The sequence below is a fragment of the Ambystoma mexicanum genome, chromosome 6q, assembly GCF_040938575.1.
Source record: "Ambystoma mexicanum isolate Mex_15411 chromosome 6q, UKY_AmexF1_1, whole genome shotgun sequence".
Taxonomy (NCBI): domain Eukaryota; kingdom Metazoa; phylum Chordata; class Amphibia; order Caudata; family Ambystomatidae; genus Ambystoma; species Ambystoma mexicanum.
The window spans coordinates 1,125,003,481-1,125,030,813 of NC_090937.1; the positions used below are offsets into that span (position 1 = coordinate 1,125,003,481).

The following is a 27,333-nucleotide window of genomic DNA, read 5'->3' on the forward strand; positions in this document are numbered from 1 at the left end:
CCCCCCTTGTCGAGTTTCTGGCTGGTGGCAGTGGTTACCAGGCAAAATATTCCACCAGAATATTTCCTATGGGATTTTCCCATCGATTTTAAACGCACCACTTTTTGGTGCAATGTTAAAAATACCGCCGGTTTATTTATTTATCATTAAATCAACGGTTGGGTCTTTTTGCCAGAACTCTTTTCTAAAATGGTGTTGTGTCCGTCTCTAACTCTAACCAAGTTCTCCACAGAAGCCCTCCAAATGGTGCCACTCTGGGTTCCACAGGATGTGTGGGGAGGGGAATTGGCACCCTGGACTGCGTTGCCTTAGCTACTCAAGTCGCACTCTATTCCGATTGGCCCAGTGGTGAGCCACCCGGCTCACCACTGAGCATGTGTGAGTGACAGCTAGGCTGTTGAATGGGGGGTTTTCTGCATAAAAGCAGGGCCTTTGGGATTGGAACTTCAGAAGTCGCCACAGGACCTAAGAATCCGAAGAGGGAAGAAGCTGAGCCATCTGCAACAATGACACCACCGGTGGAGCCCTCCTGCAACGAACTCACCACTTTCCCAACGACAAGAGAAGATCTTCTGCTGGACGAGTCTTCTTCCTCTGAACTGGTGGGACCAACCAGTTCGCCCCTTTCACCTTCCAAAGATGTCTCTTGGTCAAATCGCCCGTGCCAAGCACCCCGGCAGCCAGATAGCCAAGCTTCACCACTTTGACTGCGAATAAAAGGAACGCACCTTTTACCAACGAACTCCGCGGCTGGTTTCATCCCTGTGCAGTGCATCGACTCCACGTTTCCTCCTCAACGAGATCCTCTCTTCCCCTGGTCGAAACAACGGACTGCAGCCACTGCCAGGAACAACTGCCATCGCTGGAGCTTCCTCTCTCTTTAAGGTACTGTGTCCTGCCTGGCCTCCCCTTCTTCGATTTGCCCAAGGTGACCCTTAAATCCTTGGCTTTCCAACTGGGTTGGCCCCAGACCCAACTGTACCTTCTTGAATCACCCCAACCCCTTTTGAACATTCTGCAAAGACTTTTAGTGCATTTTAAACCGTGTGATCCTGGGCACATTTCGCTTTGCTCCATTTAAAGTGGGCCTGGCCTGTGAACTTTGGCTCTACAGTGTATACTGCCTTTATTCCCTTGCTGAGAACTCCTAAAAGTGTTGAGACCCATTTTATTTATATGCTCTGCCTTTTTCTCTCCCTTTAACCTAACTATTGGAGTGCCATCTAGGTTACACGCTCACATCTATTTTAACAAATCGTGGTGTTTTATCGTCTATCGTCTAATAGTCTAATAGTTTATCGTCTAATAGTTATCAAGGGAGGTGTGTATACTTTACCTGACTGTGTTTTAACTTGCTTTTTATTTAGAGTGCTAGTATATTGCAAAGCTCTGGTCAGTGTTTGTTTGCTCTACTGTGATTTTAGCGCTATTGTGTATACTCTATATACTGCCCTACTCTTCTTGAGAGAAGTCTGACTGCTCAGCCACAGCTACCAGGTAAATCTGGGTGGTGCAGACTGCTACCAATTGGGTTTACTGCTTACTCCTGTAGTCTTAATCTTTTTGCAGTGGTCCCCAGGGGAACTGCACAGGATTCTGCCTAACAGCTACTATCATCCCTATTCTGAAGAAACCTTCTGCCAATCCTCATCTTGCATCCAACTTCCCTCCAATCCCTCTTCTTCCATTCCTTTCTAAATTACTTGAACACCTAGTCTATTCTCAGCTCTCTGCTTTTGTCACAAACGTTTCTCTCCTTCACCCTTTCAATCTGGCCTTCGCCCTAAAGACTCCTCTGAGACCGCTCTCTAATGTTCTCAACTCCCTCCTCACTGCTCGCTACTCTAAGCAATCCTCAGTCCTCATCCTCATTGATCTCTCTGCTGCCTTTGACACTGTTGATTACCCCTTACTTCTCAACACTCTTTCCTCTTTTGGTTTCAAAGGCTCTGTCCTCAACTGGCTCTCCTACCTTTCCCACCGCTCTTTTACCGTCTCCTCTACTCATCCCTTGGACTACGGTGCACCCCAAGCCTCTGTCCTTGGCCCTTTTCTATTCTCTCTTTACACCTCCCTTCTTGCCCCCATCAACTCTTCCTTCGGTATTTCTCACCACTTCTACGCCGATGACACCCAGCTTTTCCTCATTTTCTTCCTTCACTCATGACCTCCATCTTAATCTCTTCTTGCCATTAAAAACTGGATGTCATCCCACTTTCTCTCTCTCAATACAGACAAGACTGAAGTCTTATTCTTCCCCTCCAACACTCTTTCTCCTCCTTCTCCCCCTCCTTTTATTCATTTTGCCCCTCTAATCTTCCCTCTCTGCCCACGCTCGTAATGTAGGCATTTACTTTGACTCCTCCCTCTCCTTCACCCAACATATTTCTCTTACCTCTCGCGCATGTCGCTACGACCTTTTCAATATTCGTAAAGTCCGCTCCTCTCTCTCCTTCCATGCCACTAAACTTTTAATCTCCTCCCTCATCTTCTATCGTCTTTTCTACTGCTCTTCTCTCCTCTTTGAACTCCCTGCTTCCCATCTTGCCCCCCTCAAATCCCTCTACCACTCTGCCATTCGTATCCTCTGTCTTCTCTCTCCTCACGACTCCATCTCCTCCTCGCTCTCTCATCTTGGCTGGCTTTCATTTAATTCCCAACTTAAATTCCACTTCCTCCACTCTCATTTCATTCTACACTCCCTCCCGCTCTCTCCGATCTGCTGATCACCTCTCTTCCCCCCCCCATGCGCCTCCTCTCGTTTTCGTTCCTTTCAGCTCTTTGCCCCCCTTCACTGGAACTCCCTACCTCTCTATCCGTTCCATCCTCACCTATTCCTCCTTTCGTGTCTCCTTGAAATCTTTTCTTCTCCACTCCCCTCCCTGACACTCCTATCCACTCCTTTCACCTTACTCTCTCCTCCCTTTTACCCACCTATTCTTACCTCTCTCTTCCTGCTCCGTTCCTCTTAAGTCCCCTCTCCTCCTCTCTCATCCTCAGCCTATTCCTCTTCCTGTTTCCCACTTCCTTCCCCACCCCCTCCTCTCTCGTTTATCTTCACTGGCAAATTGTTCTACTTACTGTGTTACTGGTTTGATTAATATTTTGTAATTGCTTCTACTGTTTTTATTGTATCCTTGTTATAATGTAAAGCGCTTTGGCGTAAAGCGCTATATAAACACAATAAACATAACATACTGCATGGGCGCAACTGAGTGTAGCCCCAGGATCGAGAGGCGACCCTCCTTAAGCAAAAAGTTCCCCAAGAACCGCCTGTCCGAAAGCCGCGTCTGATCTAGAGCTGGCATCCTAACAGTAGTGCTTGCAGAAAGCCAAAGGGGTGGCCCATGTGGCCGCCCTGCTTATGACCTGCCAGGGGACATGCCACTGGAATACGATGGCCGTTGCCTTGGCTCTGACCGCGTGGGTGTGCATATTGGCCGGCAGTGGCTTATGCTGTCCCTCGTAAGCTTCTTTGATGGCAGAGACCATCCAATGGGCTATGGAGACCCGATATCCCGGTCTTGCTCTGCCAAAGGTGACAAAAAGTGCATCCGAATTGCCTGTCTAAGTCGAATTTCAGGGCACGTCTGACATCCAGGCAGTACAGAACTCTTTGTGCCTCCTCCTTGGGCTCAACAAAGAACGAAGCCAGCACTATTTCTTCGTTCAGATGGAATGCGGAAGGCACCTTAGGTAGGAATGCTGGATGTGTCCGCAGGACTACCTTATCCCTGTAAAACATAGTATAGGGCTCTGAAGCGAAAAGCGCCTGAATTTCACTTATCACTTATCCCGATGCGAGGTCAACTAGCAAGGCCTTCTTAATGGTGACCAGCCTGATGTCCGCGGACGCCATTGGCTCAAATGGTTTGCGCACCAGGGCACCCAATACTATATTGAGGTCCCACACAGGGTGCAGCCTCTTGATGGGCGGGTAGAGTGTAGCGAGTCCCATCAGATGCCTCTTGACAATCAGGTTGGAAGAGAAGACCTCTTCCTTTGAATTTCTGTAGGCCCCAATGGCTGCCAACTAAGTGCGGCAAGTGTCTACCGGCACGCCCGACTGGGCGAGGAGCACCGAGAAGGAGAGCATGTAGTCCAATGTACATGCAAGGGAGTTGATATCCTTGGAGTCTGCCCAGTGGCAGAACCTGGTCCACTTGCTCTTATACTGGGCCCTGGAAGCTTTGCTCCTAACGCCCTGTATGATCTCTAGACTAGCCTTAGACAGGCTGAGGTGTCCTAGCGTGACCTGCTCAGGAACCACGCTGTGAGGGGTAGTTTCTGTGGCACCGGGTGAATGACCCTGCCCCCCTTCTGCGCCAGAAGATGTGCTGGGCCTGTCGGAAGGCGAATGGTAGGTCTCTTCGAGAGGCTGAGCAGCTCCGAGAACCATGGCCTGGCTGGCCACCATGGAGCTATAAGAAGGACAACGAGTTGGCGAGACTCCTTGATCTTGCACTTCACCCTGTTGACCAGTGGTGTGGGCAGGAAGGCATATGCTGTCATGCCGTTCCACTGAATCTGAAATGCGTTGTCCAGGAGGCGAACTGTTGGCACTTCCTGTTGACCCAGGAGGCAATGAGGTCCACCTGGGGGTGTCCCCATCTGCTGAAGATCTCCTGCGGTACTAGGTAGTTTAGCTGACCTGGTTCCCCGCCCCCCCCGCTTGTTGATGTAGTACATACTGGTCGAGTTGTCTGGAAGGCTCTGAGTGCTAACCAGATGGCATTCAGTTCCAGCCAATTGATGTGGTATTCTTGTTCCCGAAGGGTCCACATGCCGTGGACCGAGAGGTCCTCCAGGGTGGCTCCCCAGCCATCTACGGAGGAGTCTGTGGTAATCGTCACCTGTGGGACAGGGGGCCTGAAGGGCTTGTCCGTCCGCAGGTTGCAGTCCCTGGACCACCATGAGAGGTCTGGGTGGAAAGAGATGGGGATCTAGATAATTTCGGCCTGAGAGCCCTTCTCCTGGTTCCACGACGCTGCGAAGTGGAGCTGAATCCTCCTCATCAACGTCTTGTGTGGGGGACGGCCAACAGTGCCGCTGCAAAAAGACCCAGGAGATGGTGGTACCACCAAGCCGAAGTAGTGCTTCGGCTGAGAAAGTGATGGCCGCAATCTTGTCCTCCGAGGGGAAGATCCTCTCGGAGCACGTGTCCCAGATGAGGCCCAGGAAGGTCAAAGACTGCGTGGGTTGAAGCTGTGACTTCTTGAGATTGAGCGAAAAGCCCAGGTCATGTAGCGTGTTCATCAGTGCATAGGAGGAGTGGTGAACTGTTTCTTGAGATGTAGCCTTGACGAGCCAGTCATCTAGGTAGGGGTATATATGGAGGCACTGAGCCCAGAGGAGGGCTGCCACCGCATTCATTAGTCTGGTAAAAACCCTGGGGGCCGAGTTGAGGCCAAAAGGGAGGACCTTGTACTGAAAATGGCAGCCCATGATCCTGAACCGGAGGAAAGAACGATAGGGTTGCCAAATCGGGACGTGCAGATAGGCGTCCTTCTGATGCAGGGAGCACATCCAGTCTCCCTTGCACAATGTCGCCGCAATAAGAGCTGGCGTCACCATCTTGAATCTCTGAAGAGGTAAGGAGAGGTTGAGGGTGGAAAGGTCCAGTACAACTCTCATGCCAGCCTAGTTCTTCTTCTGAATGGCAGAGATCCTGGAGTAAAAGCCCGAGCCTCGCTGGGAGGCTGGGACTTCCTCCACGGCCTGGCTAAGGACGAGCGACCGAATCTCTGCCAAAAGAGTTGCTGTCCCAACTTGTAGGAGAGGAGGAGAGGAGGGAGGAGAGGCAGGAATAGGTACACGGTACCCAGAGGAGATTACCGACAGGATCAAGGGGTCCGCAAAGTTCTGTCGCCAAAAGTGTGCGTGAATCACAAGCCTGCCCCCCACTGGCGATACGTGGACCCGGAGGGGTGTGTCACGACTTCTTACCCTTGGAGGCAGAGGCGGAGGAGGGGGAATGAAAAAAGCCCTTTCCCCCCACCCCCATTTTGTTTTGGCGAGCGTTACGGCTGCCTAGAACTCCGTTCCTGGAAGCCGTGGAAGCCTCCAGATGAGTGACCCTGATCAGAGCGTTGCTGAAACTGGGAGTACGTTTTGGGCGTGATCTTTGTCAGTATGGATAAAGACTTAGCCATCTGAGAGGTATTCTTTTTGTCCACCTCCTCGTCCGTACTAGAGTGAAAGAGTTCACTGCCCTCGAAGGGCAGATCTAGAATGAGTTCCTGGACATCCGGGTTGAACTTGGTTGCCTGGAGCCAGGCCATCCTTCTCATGTCCGTGGCAATACAGATGGCACGTCCAGAGGTATCAATGTGTGCCAGGATGGACTCCATGATATCCTGAGCCACGAGCTTGGCTTCGGCTAGCCCTGCCTTAAAACGCGATTGGCGGGGAGATCCGGGAGGAAGTCAGCAATTTCCTGCCATAATATCTGGTTGGCAGTTGCCACCATGACGTCTGCGTTGGCCTGTCGCAGATGCAAGGAAGCATTGGAATACAGCTTCTTACCGTATGGCTCCGAGGTTTTCTCCTCCTTGCCTAACAGCACTGTAGATGACGAAGACCGGGACGACTGAGGTTTGGAGTACAGTGATGCCGCAGCGATCACCGAGGAGTGTGGCTGAGGATGGGAGGAGAGCAATAGCGTATCCCCCCTCCATCTGCCTGTACTTGGCATCAAGGCGGCAGTTGACTGGCTGGACAGAGTGGGGTTTGAGCCAACCCTTCTTGCCGAGGGACACCACCTCGGTCTGTAGTCGAATTTCCCTTCTAGGAGAAGGGTGCCTCGTGAGGTATTCCGCCAGGCCCGAGATACGTCCGTGGAAGGCCCTGGCTGATGGTGTGTCAGGATCCTCCTCATCAGTATCCGGAGGGTCTGGGTGATCCTGTGGAGGAGGAGGGTGAGGAGTATCCAGAGCCGGAGGCTGGGGCACTGGAACCACGGCCAGAGCCTCAGGAGGCGACTGCGCCGGGGCCAGAGGTGTTGGCGGAGGAGTCTGTGGTGCCGCTAGCATGGTGGGAAGGACTTCCCTGACTGCGTCCTTGATATGCCCCATATGTGGAGACTTCATGAGGCCGGGGAACCTCTCGAAGATCCGGTCCTCGCTGGCCGAAAAGAGGAGGAGGAGGAGGAGAGCAGGGACGGGGTAGCTAGAGGCAGCTGATGCTGCTGTCGACCCTGTACATACGGGTGCAAGGCAAAACAGCCTGGCGCATAAGAAGGGTAAGTCGTAGGCCACATACCTGGTTGATCCCAGTCCCACCTGGACACTCATTCTTCACTGAAGTCCTACAGAGGTGTCGAACGGGTGTCCTTTTCTGGCCATTTTGTTGAGCTGCCTACCACGTGGCTGCGACGTGTTGCTCGGGCTCGCTGGGGCCAGCCTCTGCCAAGTCTTATTTGTGTGAGGGGCGCGACTTGCCCCACTCCTCGGGCATGGGCACGGTAAGTGTGCCAACCTCGACCCAGGGGTCGTTAGATCTGCACTCAGGTGTCCCCTCAGACGTACTGCCGGTAACAGGGCATAGCCCCTCAACGATGATGACAGTACAAGGGCAGAGCTCCTCAGGCGCAAGCCCGGTAACAGAGCCTAGCGGCCCCTCAACCCTGGCACCGGGAGGATCTGAGGACCCCTCAGCCTGGAGGCCATTAGCTGTGACAGCTTCGGTGCGTGTGTTGGTATAAGAACCTGATCGGTCCCTCCCGCGCAGGAGAGTCCCTGGGAAGGAGTTTCCCTTGCGGGGTGTGGATGAAAATATAGGCCCTACCACTAGCCTGGATTGATGTTTCACAAAGTTCTTGAGATCCTCAGAAAGAGACCGTTGAAAGAGCTCCCTCCACCTGGCTAGTCTGTTCTTCAGCGCTTTCGAGGACAGCAAGCCGCACGCCGAACAGGCTTGCCAACCGTGGTGTGGTCCAAGGCAACGTAGGCATAGGGCGTGGGTGTCTGAAGTCGGGAAGAGCCCGTTGCAGGAAGGGCACCTGCTGAACCCTGTCGAAGTCGACATGCGCCGGGGAGGAGCTGTGGCGTCTGAGGACCCAGTACCTAATTGTTAAACAAAAGAAGGAATAGAGGAAGAATCAGCACGTGGAATTACATGGCCGAAGCCAAAACCAGGAGCGCTGGTGAATTCGTCCCATTCCTGCTGACGCGGAAAATGGGACTGAGGTGTGGCGCTGGAGGACAGAGTCAGGGCAGCGCATGCTCCGAGGGCCGCGCCTCCGCGAGCCTCTTAATTTAGAGGGCTAAGAACATTTTTCTGGTGAAAAAGGTTCCGTCTCCTGTCCCTCGCGAGGGACGCCCATGCAGTATGGAGGAAAGGGGACGGGACCTAAGAGTACAGATGTGTATGTCTGAGGACCTCTCAACTTGCCAATTTGTTCAGAAGCTGATCTTGAAACTGAAGTTGTTCAGAAGCTGAAGCAAGAAGCTGTTCCTTGAAGCCAGGCTGGAGGAGAATTCTGCTGCTGTATTTCTTCACTGTAATCCGAATGTTGTGTCTCCCAAGGACTAATCCAGAGAGGATCTGCGAATGAGACCTCTCCCGAGCTACGAGGGACCATTGTGCAAACTGCTGCTCTTCATCCGAAGTGCCCTGGAAGCCAGTCCTGTGTGCCTGCCATCCAGAGAAGTGGTCTTCGTGTGTCCTGAAGAGGAGTGCCTGGACATCTCGAGCTGAAGAAGCCCATTGGTGTCGCCCAGGGTCCGGAAGAGCGATTTGTTACCGCTGGAAGCCGTTGCTGCCTACCACCCAGAGGAGGGGGTACCCTGGCATAATGCTGCTGGACACCTGGAGCTGCGAAAGTTCCAAATTGCCCAAGAACATTTGAAAGGACATCCTTGTCGTCACCACTGACCACTTTTTCCCCACCGCAGAAAGTCTAGAGTCGCTGGGTGCAGTGGCAGGTCCAACGGCGGATTTTCCACCATCAGAACCTAACTAAGACATCCCGAGGGTGCAGACTTGGTGAAGGTCCAAGGTCCACTCCAGTGGTTGAGTGAGTCCAGGTAGCCAGAAGCCATCCAGAGGTCCATGCTGCAGCACTGAAGAACTGAAAGTCAGAAAACCGTGATATTACGAAACCCAACACCAAAGGTGACCTATGTACCCGTCGCCGCCAGAAGTCATCGAAAGGTACCAAGGGTCTTACTCTCATCTGCCAAGCCTTTGGGAGCCCACAACAAGTTTCATCTTCACAGGACTTCTACAGTCAGAGAAATCGTCAACTAAAGGAGAGCACCGCAAAAAGTAAACTGCACTTTGGTTCAATTTTTCTCATGGACTCAGCATCCCAGTGGCTCCTTCTCCCAAAGGGGGTCCATCCTTGGAGGGAATCGTCTAGTGAAAAAGAGAAACTCTCCCACTTCGACTGCCAATGCACCAAAGGTACTGTGACGAGGAGAAGAGCATTTCTAGCCTCAGGCGTCATCCAGGGGTCCCAGATTCGTCTTGGATCCTGTTCTCCTGTGGCCTCTCAGGTACTTTGGGGTGGTAGAACCTTTTAAAAGGAAGCAGGTGGTTATTGAACATTACTGGACTGGGCTGTAAAAGACAAAATAAGTTGCTCCCTAACTTTTCCATTACAGGTTGCCCGGGGGGTTGGGGGGGCGAGGAGGGTGATCCACACTCAGAATTATCTAGTTTAAAGAAAGCATTCTGCCACTGTTCATAAATAACCTGCCTTTCTTCCCTATTCTATACTGTTATAACTCACTTAGGAATTCACATGCCCATTTAAAACTGTCTGCAGTTAGTGCATATATTACTGAATTTAAGTGTTGTGTGGTACCGGAGTGCATACATGTGCCATTCTTTGAATAAGTATTCCAAGTATGAAGTGTTATTTATATGTGTATATATTCCTGAACCGTTACTTTATATAAAGAAGCAGTGCTATCGCCCAACATAGTGTGGACATTCCTTTGTTGTGGCTTTGGGGAAACACTGTACTCAAGAACCAGCCTGCATCACCTGAAAGCTTAAGCCTGGTTGCCCGTTCATAACTACCAAATTTAGAGCCTTGCTGTGGTGTTCTGTGCCTTTTGCCTACTATATAGAGGGCAACAGTACAGATACCCCCCTCCAGTCTTTACAATTGCACTCCCAAGATCTCTGCCTGTGTGAGATTGCCATCACTAAGCAACCTAAACACACTAAAGGTAAGAAACCGAGCGCATGTATGGTTGTCAGGGTAAGCCCTAATTCATTGCTCAGGTATGAGATTTTGACTGGCACATTGAGGAGGAAGGCGTTGTATATGAGCAGTAACTGAAGAATCTGAATTTTGCAGCTGGAGAGGCTATAGTGTGTGCTAGCAGTCCCTGAGGTAAAGCTGCAGTCCTCCTTTGCCAAAGAAACAATTGGAGGAAAGCTCTAGAACTTACACAAAATGGGACAGGGACTATGTACCCTACACCAACTCTGTAGATGCTGCAAAGCCACACCGCACAGGACTCTATGTGTAAGTAGACATTGGGTAGACCACTGGGTTGGCATTCAAGGCTGGTGCTCTGTGTGCTAATCTGAATGCGGTGCGTGGATTCCGTTTTCTTATGCAAAGTGATATTAAGGCTATTTTCTTGTCTTTCATTGGAAGGGTGCTTCACTCCTGCTACATGTTCTGTCATTCATCCTCATTGGGCAAGTCTATAATACTAGCTTAGTGGGGAGGGGGGCAGTACTTGCACCTGAAATAATAAACTCTAGGTATTTTGGTCTATACCAAGCAACTATCCAAGTGATACATCCAGTTAGGCCACAGTACCCACACCTCCATGCTTGAAACATGCAAAATGTGCAACCGCCCTAGTAGTTTAGCCCCTCCCTCTTCAGGTGAGCCAAGTGTATCATGGGAGGTCCGGTAAGATTTTTTCAAGTGAATCTTTTTGCTACTGAGGGTAAACAATATGAGGATGAACAAGAAGAGGTCCGTTTGCTTGCTTCTTTTGAAATTAGGGTTTGAGAATGTTCTGCACACTACCAGATCCCACAATGAGGGAGAGTTGTCAGCTCCTCGAAATACGAAAGGGCATTATAAACTCTTAAGAGGCACTATGAGAAAAGGACCAACATTGAGCGATTCCACTCCTCTGCACAGGAGCAACAAAGTGGACAGCATGGACAATAAATGGCTGCCCTGAGAGGGCCGATAGCTGCTTGTGAATATAGAGGCTACCAAGAAGATCTTACGGGCCATCTCATACAGCACTCGTCTAATGGTATGCTGCAAAGTTAGGGATCCTATAAATTGGGAGGAAATGGAAATTGCAAGCAGTGCAGAGATGTCCCAAGTGTTTTCAGGCCATGGGCAGAAAGGACAAATCCACCATACAGAGGGAAGTCAAACTTATTAACATACATATGGCATGAAGACACCATTCGATGTAAATACCATTGCTCAGAAAAGAGTCTTGAAAGGGAGCAAAGCGGAACCAACATTGGCACAAGTTTCGCCCAAAGATCTACAGACCAGTTACAGGGTGGAAACAAAGGGAGAAGCCAGTACTGCGATTGGTCTATTGTTTTGCTTTTCAGAAAGTGCACAGATATATTTTGGTTTTCTCCCTAGTACACTGAATGAAAGCTTTGAATGCTGGGAGGCAATTATTCACACACATACACACCAGGCTAGGCTGTAAACGGGCTCTTGTATGACCTCTTTATTTATCAAAAGCATACATAAATGAATAAATGCAATAATAAGTAAATAAATTAATAAACACAATCTTGATAAAATACATTACTGTTGATACAGCTGCAAAGCACACCCTCATCTCGCCAGGACTTGACTGGAAAGCTCCCAAACAAGCAGGTAGAGAGGTCTTTGGCATCAACGGCCTGGAGCGATACATCCATCCTCCAGTGAAGCTTTCTCTGTCTGACTCCTCTGGTGCCCCTCATTTTAATCCATCCGCAAATGCGTGCTGGCAATTTCCAGAACCTTCTGGCTTTCCAAATCTCTACCGGATGACAGTTCCCATGGGACCCCGGCCGGAGTGACACTTGGTAACCACAAGACGCACAACTCTTCACTTTGTCAAGAAGGCAGCAAAAACAACTACACAACTTCTCTTCGCATTAGCAAATTCCATAACAACGTCATCAGGTACCAGCTGGCACCAGCTCCGCCTATGCATGCATCTTCTATCCAAAGTGTCCTTGGTGCAATGCAGAATAACATAAGCAATAGGCAGCGCTGAAAATGGTGGAATAATACAAGAAGAGTTTGCAACAAGTGCAGCTTCAACTGGGGACTGGAGAAAATGCCCTTTATGTTTCTGGGAGTACCCAAAATTCACTGCAACCCAGCACCATGTTTAAGACAAAAGCATTACATCTATCCATGGATCAAGTCACACCCAGGACACAACTCTGAAGGCTGAATGTATAAAGTGTAGCATTAAAAGGCATTTTGCCAGGTGGTGCTGCAAGAGCAGCAAGGGACGCACAAGTTGTGTGTGGGAAGAGAAAACAGGGGGTGAAGAGAGACATAATGCGCAACATTGTTAAGGATTTCAATCAGACGACACACACTTTGGTCTCGGCCTAGTATGTAGCACACAACTGAGATGCCTTTCTCCTTATTTTATGCAGATTCAATCTGAGATGGCACACAACTCGTATCACACCCCCTTTTCAAATACCCTCGGTCACAATGGACCATGAACCAGGTAGGTTGGTGAAATACAATATTTATTTATTGATTTTTAAATTCAAAATAAATCATACAATTTTTGATATGGGACAGCAATCACCAATGTGGTGATAATTACAATGAGGAGGTAAGCAATACACTTGTTTTAACACTATAGTGGAACATATACAAAACACCCGGGGATAGGAGCACTTTTTGATTTAGGAAAGATAGCACCCGAGTTAGGATTTCCCCCTGCAATGTTCCCTCAACCCACAAATAATTGAATTCTGAATGGGTAGAAAGACACAGCAGGTAATCGGGAATAAGAAGCAGAAAACTGAATCCAAATCCGACCTTCCCTCACCAAATAAGAGTGGAAAACGAATTTTAAACCCCTTGCAATGTTGACACTCGGAAATGGACAAATAAATAATTAATGTCCGATTAAAACTCTAAGGTAAATACAATTTCTCACTAAAGCAACAATGCATAGACACTAACGATCACCAGCAATGGATTACTAAGAGCAAATAATTGAAAACTGAGTGGAGAATTTTAAATGGTTTGCAGCCAAATGACACCTGTAAAAGTTGCATTTCCTTTCAATTTTCTTGTAAATTTACTCACTGTTTCTTTAAAAAACGGGTGAAATATTGCAAATTGTGATGCGGTTATTGGTCTGGGGGATAGAGGTATATCTCAGGAATATTACAGAAGTGAAAGAATGGGGGTAGCTGGTGTATTGAGAGAGATTTGGAAGGTAGAGTGAGGTTCGTTTTTAGGAAAATATAGCGGTGAAAAAGAGAAAATCGGTTTTAAAAGTGAAAGGCAAATATTACTCAAACTAGATTTAATGGCTAAGAAAAGAGTAACGCCACCTGTGAATATAAAAGTTACACTGCAGTTATAACCCTTCACGCAGTGTACCCCTTTTCTTTAGGGAAAATGTTTTTATTTAAACACAATATCGTTAATGACTTATGATATATGCAAGACAGAAATGAAGAGAAAAGTGGCGCCAACACTTGGAATCAAGGGCAGGGTTGCACGGATAATTCTGACAGTTTTAACAAGTTACCAGGATAAGGATAGGATGGCTTAGAGAGTGGGATAAGGACAAATGCAATACAAGATAGACTATGGATTTCTATGGCGTAGGGATTATACTTACAGTGCACCTTTAGTTTTGGGATTTTGGACCGTCAACAGGTTCTGGTCACTACACAGCAGCGTGCCTGGCGAAGGACAGCTGGGCAAAAGACAGCTGGGCAGGTCGGGTCACCGGATGGTAATTCTGGTCACTGGATGGCACAGGTACCTCTGGATGCAGTTAGTGGGCAAGCAGTTCGTGGGCAGCAAGCCAGGCTGGTTCAGGATTCTTCCCAAAAGAATGCCACAGCTTTCCCCTTTGGTTATTTGGGATTTTAGTGGGATTTCAGAATTGAGGCCTTGCTGGGAATAGGACCAGCAATGCTTGGGTTTTGCAGTGGGCCCTGGAGTAGGGTCAGAAATGCTTTGGCCTTGTAGTTGGAATCTGGACTCCGCAGGATGAATGGAACAGGAACGCCGATGCAGGAAAATCAGGAAGAGTGTGTGTCTAGAGTCTTGTCAGGGACTCTTATTTATAATGCATAGTGACATCATCAAAGTTTATGGCTGGGCAGGCTTAGCTAAGAACACCTCTAACTGACCGGACTGATCAGGGGTGCTAGTCTCCGCCTCGCTCTCAACTGGTTGGATTTCAAAGCAGGAGGGCAGATTTATGATGCGAGTTTACAATGTTCAAAAACCTCCCACAGTTATTTCTGATTTTGCCACAAACGGTACATTTATACAGTGGAAATCTCTTAGCAAATTATATACACAGTTTACATATTTTGTGTAGAGCATAGCACTTCAACTCTGCAATTAGTGAGACATTGTTTCGCCCTTCTAATACTTTTTGGTTATTTGGAGTATGAACGATTCGGCCTACAATTCCATAACTTTATACACATGTGTGGATTAACATAAGGGATGCAAGTATAAAAATTAGCATTGGCATACTTTCCTTGTAATCCCCGATTCTTTGCCATTTCCATTCCCAAAGGGTCAGTGAATTCTACCATGTCTTAAATGAAAGCCCATAAAATCACTTTTAAACTGCAAAACATTTTTCCAAAGTCTTGCTGCAGAGATAAAAGTCTTTACATTTTTATTCATAAATAGTCTTTGGAAGCAAATGGCAGTCCTTTGTCACTGGACCATTTTTCTCTTTCTTCAGCTGCCGCCAACTGTCATTTCCTCCAGAGCAAGGTGGGGGTTTCCCATCTGGATTGAAGATTTATTGCCCCTTCCCCACTTCACACATCCTTGTCCTGGAAATTGCATTGACAGTGGGTTCAGCCTAGACTAGATTCTGTCCAACCTAATAATAATCACTGGGGCGCTAGTATCTGCTGAGTGGCCCTCCTGTTGGTAGCACCCCCCCGCCCCCCCAAGCAGAAACATATTTTTCTTTTGGAACTTGCAAAATCCAGCCAATATAGTTTAACAGTTTTAATTACTTATATTCGGTCCTGAATTAAAAGCCAGTTGAATAAAATAACCCATGTGTGTATTTTCCCCAGCAACAAACCCCTTCACATTGCGAGATAATGGCAGGCTTTCATTTGACAGTTTACTTTTTAAAACTGGCATTTTTCTCTTCGAGTTTGCAAAGACCATTTTACACGTGTGGTGAAAAGCTGGCATTTCTTTTTAAATTCGGTTTTGCATCTCACTACTGAGCTTTGATACTTTGTGATCTAATGAACGTGTTTTCGCGTGCAGGTAAAAGTAGAGTTGATTATTCTCAGAGTTGGTTTGACAGGGCCTGTCATTCAGAAATCATGCCTGGTTTTGCTGAAGCACAATAAGATATACTGGGCATGGCTAGGCCTTATTAATAACAGTGGTTTAAGGAAGAACAGATGGAAATAGCGTCTTTAAAGGTGAAAAGGATTCCTTTTTAATGGGGATTTTGGGCTTGCAGCAAGGCAGTGCTGCCTTTTCAATCTATTTCTTTTGTACATGTAAGAACACACTGGCACGCTCCCTCAGTGTGTCCCCTTGTTCCATCCTGCCCAATGTATGGATGGCAAGATGGTGCAGCCTTCTTTTCGTTGCTGCAAAATGCAGTTTTCAGGCCATGGGGCTCACCGGAGCCAGTGCAACCATTTTGCTGTTTCTGCGCAAATGCAGCTTGGTTTTGGCGAAATTCTATTCAGTGGGTTAATGTAGCCCACACCATGGTGCATCATAGGAGCAGATGGTAGCATTTGCTAGGCTGTTGTACCATAAGATTAGCTTCCCTTTAGAAACCTGACATCGGTCAGCGTGCTTTTGAAATAGTGAAATTGAAGTGCTAGTTTTTACATGGAGCATTCTGAAATTAAAGGAAGGTTGGTTATACTAAAGTATCTGATAAAAAAAAGGGCTAGTTTTGGTGGGTTAGAGACATAGGTGTAATTAAGATTTGGATGCATTCGAGCAGGGAGGAGGCATTGTTGAAAGTGGGGAGCAGGATTTCAGACTTGTCCTTCAAGGAGGGGTATTATGCTTTTAGAGATGAAATTGGCATTTAATGGTTTCAGTCACTGCATTATATTGAAAAGGGGTCCCTGGCCAAAGTGCATAAGGAGTGCCCCATTCTTGGTATTGCGAAAGAACTTACATGGGAGTGAAAATGTTTGAGCAAGGCTAAAATAATATAACGCATAGAAACTCCAAAATGGTGCACCTCTCGGCGGTTAATGTGCAGAATCCTTATACTGCAATTTGCATGTGTGTTAATTTAGTTGTTTGGAACTCTTTATATAGGTAGTTGGACACCACTTTCCAAATACACAGATATGGACTGACTTGTTCAGCTTTGAACCTGTCCCTAGGTTAGCATCATAAAACCTCGATTGATTTCTCTAAACATTGTACTTTTTTCATAAATCTGATGGATGCATACTATTGCTGCATGCCATTCGGTTTGGCTTCAGCTGCTGCAGTGTTTCAGAGAATCAAACAAGAATTATTTGGTGGAATGACAAGGTGTTACTTTTTTCAAGCTAACATTTTGATTACAAGACAAGGTATGAGCAGGATGCTAGACAACATAAGTCTACAAGTGTTTGATTAAGGTGGAGGTGTCATATCTGGGTTACACCATCAGTGGTGAAGGCATCTGACCCAAGAAGGTACGGGTGGATACAATCTTGCGGCTGACTGCCCCTACTAAAAAGGAACAAGTCTGCTCTTTGTTTAGAAAGTTCAGCTACAAATTGGTACTAAGGTTCATAGGGACACATTTGATGCACGGCCTTTTAAAAACGGGTGCTAACTTTGGTTCGAACGAGGAAGTCCACCACAAGTGAAGATTTTAAGGTGTGTTTGAATAGAGCCCTATCCTGTTTTTTGTAATGTTGATTGCAAAACCATGTTCGCACTCTGCAAATGAGTGTGCTCTGGGCACATGTTAATTCAGTGCCTGAAAAGGTCATTTGTGCCTATTACCTTTGCATTTCGCCCATTGCATGGTCCACAATTTAACTAGTTGACTATATAGAGAGAGGGGACATGGATGCATATTGCATAGTTAGACATTTTCATACTCTAATTTGGGGGGGGTTACCAGTGATTTTGTATACTGATCATGAACCTATGGTACATGTGTTCCTTTCCAGGGATTTGTCAACTGCATCACCACTAATCAGCAAGTGGAGCCTTTGAGTTATATTGTATTTGTATGGTACATGCTAGGTGATAAGAACACAGTGGATGAAAGTATTTTATTCTCGATTGTGGATTATGAGGAAGCCATGGATGAGATTCAGCTGAGTTGCTAAGGTTTGTAGAACCATCAGCAAGGTGGTGCGGTTGGGAGAAAGTCAAAATGATCATGAGCATGTTGGATTGGGAGGGGCCTAGGGGACTATTACGGTTCTATAGGTGGTAAAATAGCACATTTTGCAGGAGCTGGCAGATATCCTGGGGATTCAAGTTAATTACCCCATTGCTCAGAAAGAAGTTAATTGGATTTGCAGATTGACATCTGTGAGAAACCTCAGGGTATTCTCACTCCTATTCCCCTTCTGTGCAGGTGGCCAGGGAAAGGCCATCACTCTTGGATCCTGAGCGAAGCGAGGGAGGGAGGACTACTTGAGTGGAGGGTCCTTGAGGAGTGGGAGTGGAGTGCCCTCGGGCGAGACATGGTATCCCCCTGTTCCCATTGACAAGCAACCTAAACCTCCACCGACCGTTATGGGGTATTACACGTCAACATCCATCATTTCCCCTCATGTGATTACTTGACACTACTGAGATGCGGAAGAGGAGACATAGTAATACATAGTAGATCATGTCACCACTCTGGAACTGGGATGAGGAAGATACCTGTAGAGGGTAATGAAGGTCCAGCTTGTCTTGTTAATCATGGTTAGGCAAATCCAATTGGAAGTATACACTTGCATCCTGTTACAAGGTTATAGGTGTATAAAAGCCAACAGAAGGTGCAGCCAAGAGAGAGAGAGACAGGTCTCCTGTGGGAAGGAGACCAACAGGAGACCTGTGCCTGTGCAAAGAAGCCGTGGTGGGACCTGTGGGATAGTCAGGATGCTGGCCCGAGGTTCAGTGTGCAGGAGCCTCTGTGATGAGACGTGCAGATGGAGCTGTGCCAGCATCAGAGGGAGCAGGACGCTGTCCACATCCAGTTGGAGGCTGTGGAGCACTGAGCGGGGCAGAGACAACCCCGAACGCGAGCAGGGCTCGTACCAGCATGCCCGCTGACCTGCGAAGTTGGAGGAGAGAGCGTGAACCGCCGGAGGAACATCGCTGCAGACCGGTGAGTGTCAGGAGAGGCACTCAGCAACCAGGGAGTGTTCCTAGCAGGTAGCGAAGCTGCAATAAATTACCAAACGAAAGGAAAACTTGCAATTAAAGCTGCAAGCGCATATTGAAAACCAAACCAAATGAGAATTTGAAATTAAGCATACTCAACATTTATTACCCAACAAACAGAATGTAACTTAACCATTGAGCATATTGCAGATCTGAAAAATATCAAGCAGAGTGAAATCAAGTAATTAGGTGTATGGGATATAAAACTACAGGAAGTTTATGGGCAAAGCAAGTGATAAAAGACTGAGTAATAATATCTAAGAAACAACATCAGTCTGAAAGCCATAAAATGTGGGACAGAAAGAAGACCATCACAAAGTGAATGTTATGAACAATTGCAGGGCGGCAAGGCCAAAGACTGGCAAGAAGTGTGTGGCATAGTCTGGCAGAGCCAGGGGAATACCAAGGAGAAGCCAAAGACGTGTTAATATTGTACCTAAATCCAAGAGGTCACAAGAAGAGGGATCCTGGTTGTGCGACGTGTGGTGGGTGGAACGAGTGGTCCAACAACTGCGCCTAGACCAGTGAGCCTTGGAATGCGAGAACCAAAAAAAAGACATTGTTACCTAATACAAAAGGGGCACTGCCAGTGAATGGATGAGGAAATCCAAGATAGTGGTCGAGATGGCCTTCAGTTTTGTTAACCTTTTCGTTTGAAAGTATGAAGTAACTATACATGGCTGAGTTGAAGTCTTGGGGAAGAAAGCCCTGAGATGAGACATTACACCTGGTGACTTGGGGCAAAGCTTTGAGACCATTTTCTCTTGAACTATATTGCTTGGAACTTGGGGAAGGGAACCTTGAGAATTTTGTGGAACTATATTACTTTGAGTGGAAGAAAGGTAACTCAGACATTTGTGGAACCTTATTGAACTTGGGGAAGGGAGCTGAAAATGAAGCTGAGAGCTGGAAGCAGCTCAGAACTTTGCATTGAACAGTATTTTGTTTGACTTTGACATCCCTACACACTGTTGATCTGTAGTTGTGAGGGTAAGCATAGGTTATGTACACAGACAGACTTAAGTTAACTCTTGGATTTATGATGCCTTCACACATCAGACTTAACCCAACCAAACACTGTTTGAGGGAATGCTATTGGTGACCCAAAACTGAAGAGGTATGTGGAGGTGGTAATGGACAACTAAACACCCAGAGAATCTGAAAGTGCTGGACAAGAAGGCTGTAGACTTGATGGGTCCCTTTGGTTATCTGTGCACTCTCCCCATTTTTGGTACTTCTTGTGGTCTAGATGTCCAAAAGGTTTGAGTAGAAGGCTATGTACACAGTTATCATGGAAAAGATTTGTTGACAATTTAACAAAAAGGAGCTACAAGTTCCTTGGTGAAGGATACATTCACACAATTTTGCTTATAACAAATTAGTTCTTTGAGGGGATGAGCAACAGTCACCATAGAACAGCGTTTTTTGGTGGAAACAGGTAAGCTTTTTATTAAGGGTGTGGTCAAAACAGCGGTTGCTAGTGGGTACAAATGGAAACCAATGATGGAAGACGCAATTGCTGTTTTCAGATCTACTCCCTACTCAGTCACATAGGTAGAGCAATGTACCCTCATGAGAGGAAGGAAATCCCATTACAAACTTACACCAGTTTTGACTCCTCTGGTAAATAGCCACGATCAGGTGGGCATGATGATGCATTAGAGGGAGAAGCAAAGCAATATCAGTAGTGTTCAGTGAGGGTGGTAAACATTACTGCGGGGAAATGGGAAAGGGTATAATATCCTAGACATGTTGAAAAAAGGCTGTATTGCTTCCTGAAAGCAAAATGTAGCTCAGTTTGGGCACAGAAAACTTATTTTTGAGGATGAACGAGTGGAGGCTGGCTCAGTTGTCAAAGTTCTGAGGGAGAGAGGTCCTTTCCTTAACATATAAACACATGAACATAAGTAAAAAAGGAGACGAGGGTGGGGCAATGGTTTCTTTGGCAAGAGGAACTGGGAACTTCCCATATGAACTTCAGCCATGATGACCCCCTCCCTATGATGTCGTGCCACTTGATCCCTTAGTTTTCTTACTTCTAGCAGATATTGTTTAGTACCCCATTTGTCCCTCTTGGCTGAAGGCAATAATGAACATTAAATGCATGTGCAGGAACAAGGGACAGCCAAGTTTCCTCTCCCTTTATAGTTACTGGTGCAAAGACGTGGACTAGCATCCCACAGATCTGGCCAGCCAGATCTGGTATAAATAATGGACACCTGTGTGATACAAGAAGTCTTCACGGGAACAGTGGACTGATGCCCATCAGCCGCTTCGGTAGAGTCGGAAGGTCTTTCCTGGATGTAATCTCTACCCCCTCGTAAGCTACGTCCAACCGAAAACTAGTATTATTACGTCTCATTTGTTAATGGACAATAACAAGGACCACAAAGGTTTATGAACTGATCTATTGTTCTTAGTGAGGTAGAATGAAAGTCCCAGAAGGCCTACGAGGACATTTTCTTGAATCAATTGTTATCATGGGACCATGAGGCTATGAAGACACTAGGTTAGGTGGGGTTGGGTGGGTTGCAACAGTGAATCCATTAACTTGCAACCCAATGATTAAATCACCAGTTTCTCATTACCAGAATAATGAAGTGAGATTGATTTCTTACACAGATCAAAACCCTCCATCGCCTTAGTTTCCTCTGGGGAAGAGACATCTCTCCCGGAGGGTTGGAGCTAAAGTTGCGGGATGATACGCAGTTCAAGACTTTGCAGTGTTCCTGCTAAGTTTAATGATAATGTTTAACATCTAGAAGCGAGATATTATGCATATGCCACAAGGCTCACCTTTACCTCTGTTGTCCATGTAGTGTTTTATATTCCATTATAAAATGTAGAATGTTTTGTGTCTCATAGCTCCTGGTTTGTCAGTTGGTCTGGAGGTTCGAGCGTTTGCAGGAAAAAACCTGGTCTGCTCTTCAACTAGGCCTACACTTCATTCTTTTTAGCTCACAACACAGGGCATGGGTGGCTTGCATGACACGATTACTAATGAGAACGCAAGATCATTTCAGGGACTTGCAGCGCAGGAGTGACAGTTTCCCCAAATAACAAGTAGGAGCAGGGGTGGATTTGGTTTTTCCAAGAGTTATAATCATTCTAGTTGATTTCAGGGTGCAAGGGGAAAGTGCCAAAATACAAGGTCAACCACAGAATATTTAGAGTCGCAGTATAGCCTTCCCTGGTCCCTATGTGGTGTGTGCTTTTGGCAAAACAGTATCCAGTGTGGTTAGCACTACTCTTGTTCAGAGGTGGTTACAAACGGGAAGATTTCCCTGCCAGTGCGGCTCGTTAATCCCTCTGCCGCACCCCATCTGCAAACATGGTCCCAGAGAGAAGGCAGGTTCATGAAAACGTATCTCTTCCCTAGACAAAATCATCTGAAATCATATAGACATCTGCAATCATGGGTGTAGAAGGCTGGAAAAATACAGAAGGACTAGCTGGATTTTTTCAGTGGAAAAAAGGTACGAAGGACGACTGCTTTACCCTTTCATTTACTTATCTGCAGTTTTGCAGTCTCTGAGCGCTGTTCAAAAGGGGGGACCAGGAACCTCTCTGGTGAAAGCTACAGCATACGGGTAAGCCAGCCTAAGCCCTGTCAATTCTTAGAGTGATGTTCATCAAGCTACCAGGGAAACAGCGTGCCTACAGTGTGAGGGCATGCACTAAAGGTCAATCATGAAAGTATTATGCCAAGTATGCATTTTATCCCCCTATTCCCTCCCACCCATTCCACCCTGGCACTTCTCCTCCCTCCACCTGCACTTGCGAGATGTGAATGACAAGGTCTAGTAAGATCGGTGTTTTGTGCTCCCTCTGTCCTCCCTTCCTTCCTTCCTTCCTTGTCTTGTCGCCCCTAGAAACACTTGTGTACAGGCACATAATAAATGACATATATAGCCAATTTGCCTGCTTGCATTGAAAAAACAATTTCAATCCCAGGGAGGGAAATACATTTCCAACTGTACTAACTGGCCCTGGGATGTGATATTGTGCACACTAAAGTCCATTTTTGTGTGCAAGTTCTTTTCATGACTTGGTACACCCCTGTATCAGGACATTTCTTTCTGCAATCATGGTCTCTAAATCTGACACAAATGGAGGCCCATGCATGGAGGATTTTAAAAAGGTATTGTAAACACTTACACAGACAACCGCCCCCCCCTTACCTACAAGGAGAGTACCTACAATGGTGTACTATGGACTCGGCAGAGCCATCTACACAGGGCTACCTACACATGGCTGCTGCACCAGTGGCCATTTTCGAATCAGAGACACTTGGGGTATATGTTCAATCTGTTACTTCCTCTTACTGGGCTTGCTGGTGAGGATTATTCTCCAGGGTCCGAGGAAGGGCTTAGATATTATAACAACTTAGGCAACTTTAACGGTCACTGCACAACAAAAGGTACGTTGGAAGAGCAACCAGGCTTTCAGGACTGAAATCGCGTGATTTAAGATAAAGGGAAACCTGTATCACAATTTATAAAATGAATGTGCAAACAGAAGTCGTTTTCGAACACTCGATGTATGGTGAACACACTAATAAGTATTTACAGGGAAAGGCAGTGCCGTACATCAGCAAGCCATTCATGTGGAATATAGCCAGGCTGTGCTTTGTGAAGCTGGTCAAGGGGCTCCCACTTACCCAGGTTCCCAATCAAAGTCGACCAGGCAAGGGTACTGGTCTAGGGGATCTTGATGACCATTGTGTGAGCTCTACACTTGGGAGCCTGAGGTCTTTCATGGGAGCACAGTGGCAGCTCAGGACCTTTTACTTTACATTTGACGGACAGGGAGTGCCAACCTAGGTCAAAGCCAAATTGTACTAGCAACTGGCAGCAGGTTGGCTTTATTAAGCAAACAGGTGGAATTAACAGGTTAGGCTTACACGTGGAGGCAGGCTCAAGCTTAAGGGAATTCCAAATGGCGGTCACTTATTCTCTCAGGCACCCCATATTCCACTGGTAGTAATCAGAGAATCATCTGCATCATACCTGTAGGGAGAACAAAGCAGCAACTTCTCCCTTTGTACAGTCTCCATTCAAATGGTCCAGAGCCCTCTGCTCAAACTCCCCATCTTCTCAGAAGGATCCCTGATTTTTCAGAGGGCCGTCACTAGAACACCTAATAAACCGCCAACAGGACTTGGTACTCCTTGGATATCATGTAATTGATGCTTATCAATTAGGCTAGGTCTTATGCCTGGAGCTGCAGTTTCACAGTAGACCACTAAAGCTCTACTGTGACAGTGTGAGGGTGACCCATACCTTTGTGACTAGATCCCCTAGTTGGAGTAATATGGTGACAATCAAGGCTGCCAGTCGATCCCACAAGCTGAGTTATCAGATTGTCCTTTAACCCCTTCACTACCCCATATACATTGGTATATATGGGAGTCTGGTTGGCTGAAATCCTTCTGCAGCTCCCCCATAGTTTGGCATTTGCATCAGTAGGGCCAGAAGGAAAGTATCTGTGGCCCCTTCCACCATTTTGTGGGATACTGGGTTACTGCTGGTCAGCTAGAGTTTGCCAAAATCATAGATGAGACCCGGGGTGGGAAGGACAGCCACAGTGCCAGGTGGCTGTGCATGGCATTATAAAATGGCAGAGAGACAAACTTTAATGTCCAGGTACACACCTCTCTGCCCCTTTCCAAATGAATATTTGTGGCAGCAGAGTCAGTCATAGCCAGCAAATGAAGGGAGCAAACAAAGCCCTATTCACATTTTATTCTGAAAAAGGCACTCTTAACAAGGTTTATTTATAAATGTATTTCTTGCAATCATTACATCATCATTGTTGGATTATACGTCCCATCGTGTCGTATGATAGAACGCTGGGGCAACATTTTTCTGTGCCACACAGCCATAAAAACGGTCATCCAGTTTCTATTTTTTTTTAAACCTATATTAAAGTTTGCCACATGATAGAACAATAAAAAGAAGTAGTGTTATGTTTGCAGACTATACAATGCAGTACAGTACATCAGGAAAAGAAATGCATGCTGAAAGCATATAGGTATACTTAATACCAATCTAAAATCCAACACAATCAAGCATTAACAAAGCTGGTCATATTTCATAATTAAAGCAAATAAGATCCAAATCCAGCCCATATGTCTTTTGGCCGTTGGCTTGCTGTGACTATGGCGATTTAAATTTAATTCCCGATAATTTAAGTTGATGTAGCCATGCCTTATGGGAAGGAGACATTTTAGATTTCTAATGTTTCAGTATAATAATAATAATAATTTAACATTATGTAGCGCTACGAACCCTCAGGTATCTGAGTGTATGTGTCTTGCCAAACAAGCAAGCTAAATTAAAACATTGGTGAAGGAAACCGTACCAATATAACCAAAGTATTTAAGTGGAGCCAGGAAGAGGGGCAATTTTACCCACAAATTTACATCAAAAGTAAGCAAATGACAGCAACTATAAAACATGTGAAAAATAAATCAACAGGTGAGGTACAACATCTAGTGCACTCATCCCTTGCAGCTGAGAAAAACAGGTCTAGTTCAGCAGGAGTATAGTGTAATTGATTTAGGATTTTAAATTGTGTTTGTTGGTATCGCAAGTTAAAGGAGACTTCTATAGTCAGCACACAGCAGCAAGACCAAAATTCTGAAAGCGGTCACAATGAAGAGATCGCAAACACATTAGCTGATGTTAGGAGGATTTTGGCAGCAGCATTTGGATGAACACAACACAAGATTTGTATGGAGAGATGTAAACCAGTACCACAAGCTGTAAACATGTGCAGCTGAGTGTTCCTATGTGACAAACTGTTAGAAAGAGAACATTGGAACAGGGAGAAGCATGGTGCACAGTAGTGGATAAACATTGAAGAAGTTAAATTTTTTACCTTGTGTCTTGGCTGGTTTGGGGTGGAGACAACAACAGTATTGCAGATTGCCAGAGCAAGGAAGAAGTCAACAATATATGTCATCTCTAAAGATTGCGCTCTAGTCATTTCATCCGACTGCAGAAGTGAGCAAGTTGAAAGCTTGGAAAACATACACAGGAGACGTGGATCTGGTACAACATCCCTTTCCTGATTAGAAACACATGTTCAATAAAGCTTTAGGAAAACGCATTACACTTGTTTCCAATTGAGAAAAGCCATGCTTTTTTTTTATTTGATCACTAAAAATAGAGAAAGCTCATCAAGGGTTTTTAATTTACCAATCTGTTGTTCACTTAGGCTAGGCATCTGCAAGAGCTGTGGCTCTCAGGACGTTTTTGACTTTTAACTTCATCAGCGCAAGCCAGCATAGTCAATGAGGAGGGATCATGGAAGCTGTAGTCCAAAACATTTGGAGAGTCACAGGTTGCAGACCCTTGACTTGGGCACTCTTTCTCTAAGAGGGCTTTCAAACGTATGCAAGACACTCAGACAAAACTCTCCAGGTGTTAAGGAGAGGATTAAGCATTTTAAATACCAAATGGGAGAAATGAATCCTCCATTTTGTAGGAAGAAGTGTACTAGGTGCTAAGGACTATCCAACTAGCAGATTCAAGCACTGAAAATAACCACGATTCAGGTGAGGTAGAACCATAGAAGGCAAGGTGATTCAAGAACGTAGTCAGTTTAAAATTCTTCTCATTTAAAGCTCAGCAATCGCTCTGTCCATTACATTGTATGAAAAGAAACTGATGCCCATTAGCCAATTAGAAGACTACACTTGGAAAAACTTTGAAAAACATCCTAAACACATCCTTACCAAGGGGCTGCTGAAAGCCACGTGCATGGGATGCAGAGAGTTACTTAATCTATCTTCTCCTCTGGAGTCAGCAAGCACATTTAAAGATGTACTGCTCAAAGGCCGGTTTATCGTCCTGCAGCTCTGTGACTCCTCCTTTGTCATATAGCTCACAGAGCTAGATTCATCTACCAAATGCTTAGCCTCTGAATCTGCTTTCTTGTACCAATTAAGCCGTTTATCTGTAAAACAAAAATATGCTTGTGTGAAACAAATTACTATAAAGGATAATGTATTTTTAGCCCAATTTAGAATTAAATGTAAAGAAGAACTCTACAATTCCCACTTCACAGGTGTTTTAAAGTCTAGTAGTATTGGTCACATATGCTGCCTTTGTCTAACCAGGTATAGGCTAAACTATCAGTTTTCTAAAACTCCTATGTCTATAGTCTGAATGATAGTCCACCCTGGCTCTGCTTCAACAATGAGCCCTGAAAGTTTTTTTTTGGAGAAGATCTACATATCAAAGGCATTGGCAGTGCTAGGTGGCAAAGTAGTGTAACAGCCCACCCTTGGATCCTCCTCCTTCCCAGGAGAGGCCCACTGCTGGAAATAATTTCTGTAGAAAAAAGTTGGTGTTGATGGGCAACAATGGTTTCCCACCCATGCTGAGCGTCTAGCTGCTTCCTACTTCAGCTTCCTGCGATGTGACCTATTGCCCCTACCGGGCCAAAGAATGTGATGCCTGAAGAAGATTACCAAGCCTGTAAAGTTAAGTTTAAAGGTGCTTGTATGTGCGCATGTGACGATTGGAGAGAGAAAGGAAGAGCGCAATAGAGAGAAAGAGAGGCGAGGAATAGAGGGGAGTGGAAATTATAAATTACTCACCATAATGACTAGCATACTCCTAGTCCATAGTCCCCTTTCCTCTATGCTGTATGGGCGTCACTCGCTAAGGACGGGAGACAGAAAGTTTTTCATCAGAAAAAATCTTCTCCTTTAAATTCAGAGGCGTGAGGGGGGTGCGGCCCTGGGAGCATGCACTCGCCTG

At 46.2% G+C, this 27,333-nt stretch overlaps 1 protein-coding gene across 2 annotated transcripts in view; it reads right to left on the reverse strand.

The window, feature by feature from the left end:
* Positions 1-27,333, reverse strand: part of ATP10D (ATPase phospholipid transporting 10D (putative)) — a 2,065,840-nt gene that overhangs the window by 1,053,624 nt on the left and 984,883 nt on the right. For both annotated transcript variants that reach the window (XM_069631716.1, XM_069631715.1), the window contains 2 exons: positions 26,304-26,524; positions 25,445-25,633 (listed from right to left, as the gene is read on the reverse strand). In XM_069631716.1, coding sequence (XP_069487817.1) covers positions 25,445-25,633; positions 26,304-26,524 — 410 coding nt within the window. The remainder of the gene's footprint in view (positions 1-25,444; positions 25,634-26,303; positions 26,525-27,333) is intronic.